The following is a 1,776-nucleotide window of genomic DNA, read 5'->3' as shown; positions in this document are numbered from 1 at the left end:
ATAAAAAAAATTGCAATACTGTATTCTTGTGGGTTCCCCTGCGAGGCCCGGCACAAATTGCCCCACTTACTCCCCACCCCCCAACAGGTGGCCCTGCGGAGCCCAGGGCAAATTGCCCCACCTGCCCCCCCCCTCTCCCGGGTGGCTCTGTTTGTTAGGATTCCCAAGAACCTTCTCTGATTTTTACAACTTTTTTTTTTTTAGTTTTTATAACAATACAGTAAATAGGTAGTCCAATGTATTAGATAGTCTAAAATGATGTATGTAAAAATCTGGAACGTAACAGTGAAGTCGAGCACTCAGGAATTTTTTTTTGTTTTTTTGTTCTTGAACTTTTTATTAAAACATTTCAAATGATAAGTACTAAGAGATGGATTGTCACTTTTGTAACTAATGGGTTAAGCTCTTTTATACATATAAAAAAAACCCATCATATTTGCAAGTCTGTCAGAGTTCAGAGTATGGTTATTTTCTGTGCTTTGGAGTGATAGCCTAATACAGTTTACGGAAACTCCAACAGAAACATTTGACAAATCATCCTTATTATGATTACAAAGTACTTCCAAGGAGTTAAGCTTATTACAGCTTTTGATATGGTACATTTCCTTCCTTCCGCCACTTATGTTTGATTCATTCAGTTTCATTTCAACAATATCTTATCAAGTAACCAAAGCTAAATTCAAAATTTGCTTTACATTTATTGTTGTAAAAAAGCTCAAGTTTTCAGACTGTTTATATCTCCCACCCTTAAGTCTTTAATGAAATTGGATCCACCCACAACTATGAATAGATGACCACTGTTTTGTCTATTTGGAGCCTGTAGACAGCAGGGCGATCAGTCCAGATGAAGCGCTTATAGACAGAATGTAGTTTACGGTGGGGTTGAAATTCTTCAACAGAAAAAATGAAGCAATGATGACCAAGACGAGAAAGAGGGTGTTGTTGGAGAAGATAGAAAATGTTGTTGCTTCGTAATCTGCAACTTCATTTTTCTTCCACAGAATTCTCTCATCCTTCTCTTTGCGAGACATCTTCCTATTGTCTGCCTCAGAAAGTTTGCGAGTAACTTCTTTGGAAACAGCATCTTCTCTCTTTTGGGCTACTTTGTGTTTGAGAACAAACTTGACGTTCTTGTATGCAAAGGCTACCAGATATGTACTGACAAGGGTCATTACACTGTATAGGACTGCAGACTGAACAAGATCCATGTGCCATATCCGCCAGTACAGCCAGATGGGGATGGCGGACACGATGAAGGCGTTGCCGAAGAAGAGCGCCGAGGACTTGGCCGAGAGGTTGCGGCTGAAGTCCTGCAGGAGCAGGTCCTCCTCCGACTGCTGCCGGGCCTCACTACCGCCTTTCGGAGCCATCGCCGAGACCAGCTGAGCGAGCGAGCGACCTACCGCTGGTCCTGCCTGCCTGTGCAACTTTAGTTCAGACCCCTGGTGCATATGCATAATAAGACAGTCTTTAAATTACATGACCACATACTATTTTTCCAAAGGATCCCTGCCTCACTCAATGCAGGAATCCAGGACCTTGTGAAATGGTCACTCCCATTTAGTATAACTTTGTTTTGGATGCACGTGTGCTTAATATGGATTACAAGAGAACAAAATAACCGTATTTCACTGAGTGCATCTTCCCATTTGAGGGAAAGACATTCAGAAGTAAATTAATTATAGTATTCCATTTAGCTTTGCCAATGTAGTATAGATTCTACCAAGTCCAGAAAAAAAAAATCTCTTGTAAGTAAATATTATGCAGGTAAAGTCA

General features: G+C 40.8%; 1 protein-coding gene across 1 annotated transcript; it reads right to left on the bottom strand.

The window, feature by feature from the left end:
* Positions 1-316: 316 nt before the first annotated feature.
* On the bottom strand, positions 317-1,419 carry LOC123364098 (translocon-associated protein subunit gamma-like). The gene has a single exon (XM_045005903.1). The coding sequence runs from the start codon at positions 1,368-1,370 to the stop codon at positions 807-809; it is 564 nt and encodes a 187-aa protein (XP_044861838.1). The 5' UTR covers positions 1,371-1,419; the 3' UTR covers positions 317-806.
* Positions 1,420-1,776: the final 357 nt, after the last annotated feature.

The sequence above is a fragment of the Mauremys mutica genome, chromosome 2 (assembly GCF_020497125.1).
Source record: "Mauremys mutica isolate MM-2020 ecotype Southern chromosome 2, ASM2049712v1, whole genome shotgun sequence".
NCBI lineage: Eukaryota > Metazoa > Chordata > Testudines > Geoemydidae > Mauremys > Mauremys mutica.
Note: the sequence above shows the minus strand (reverse complement) of the source record. Positions and strands in the feature narration are given on the sequence as shown.

What these genes read in the sequence shown, in the direction of transcription:
- LOC123364098 (XM_045005903.1), bottom strand. Translation starts at nt 1,370, where the DNA reads ATGGCTCCGAAAGGCGGTAGTGAGGCCCGGCAGCAGTCGGAGGAGGAC.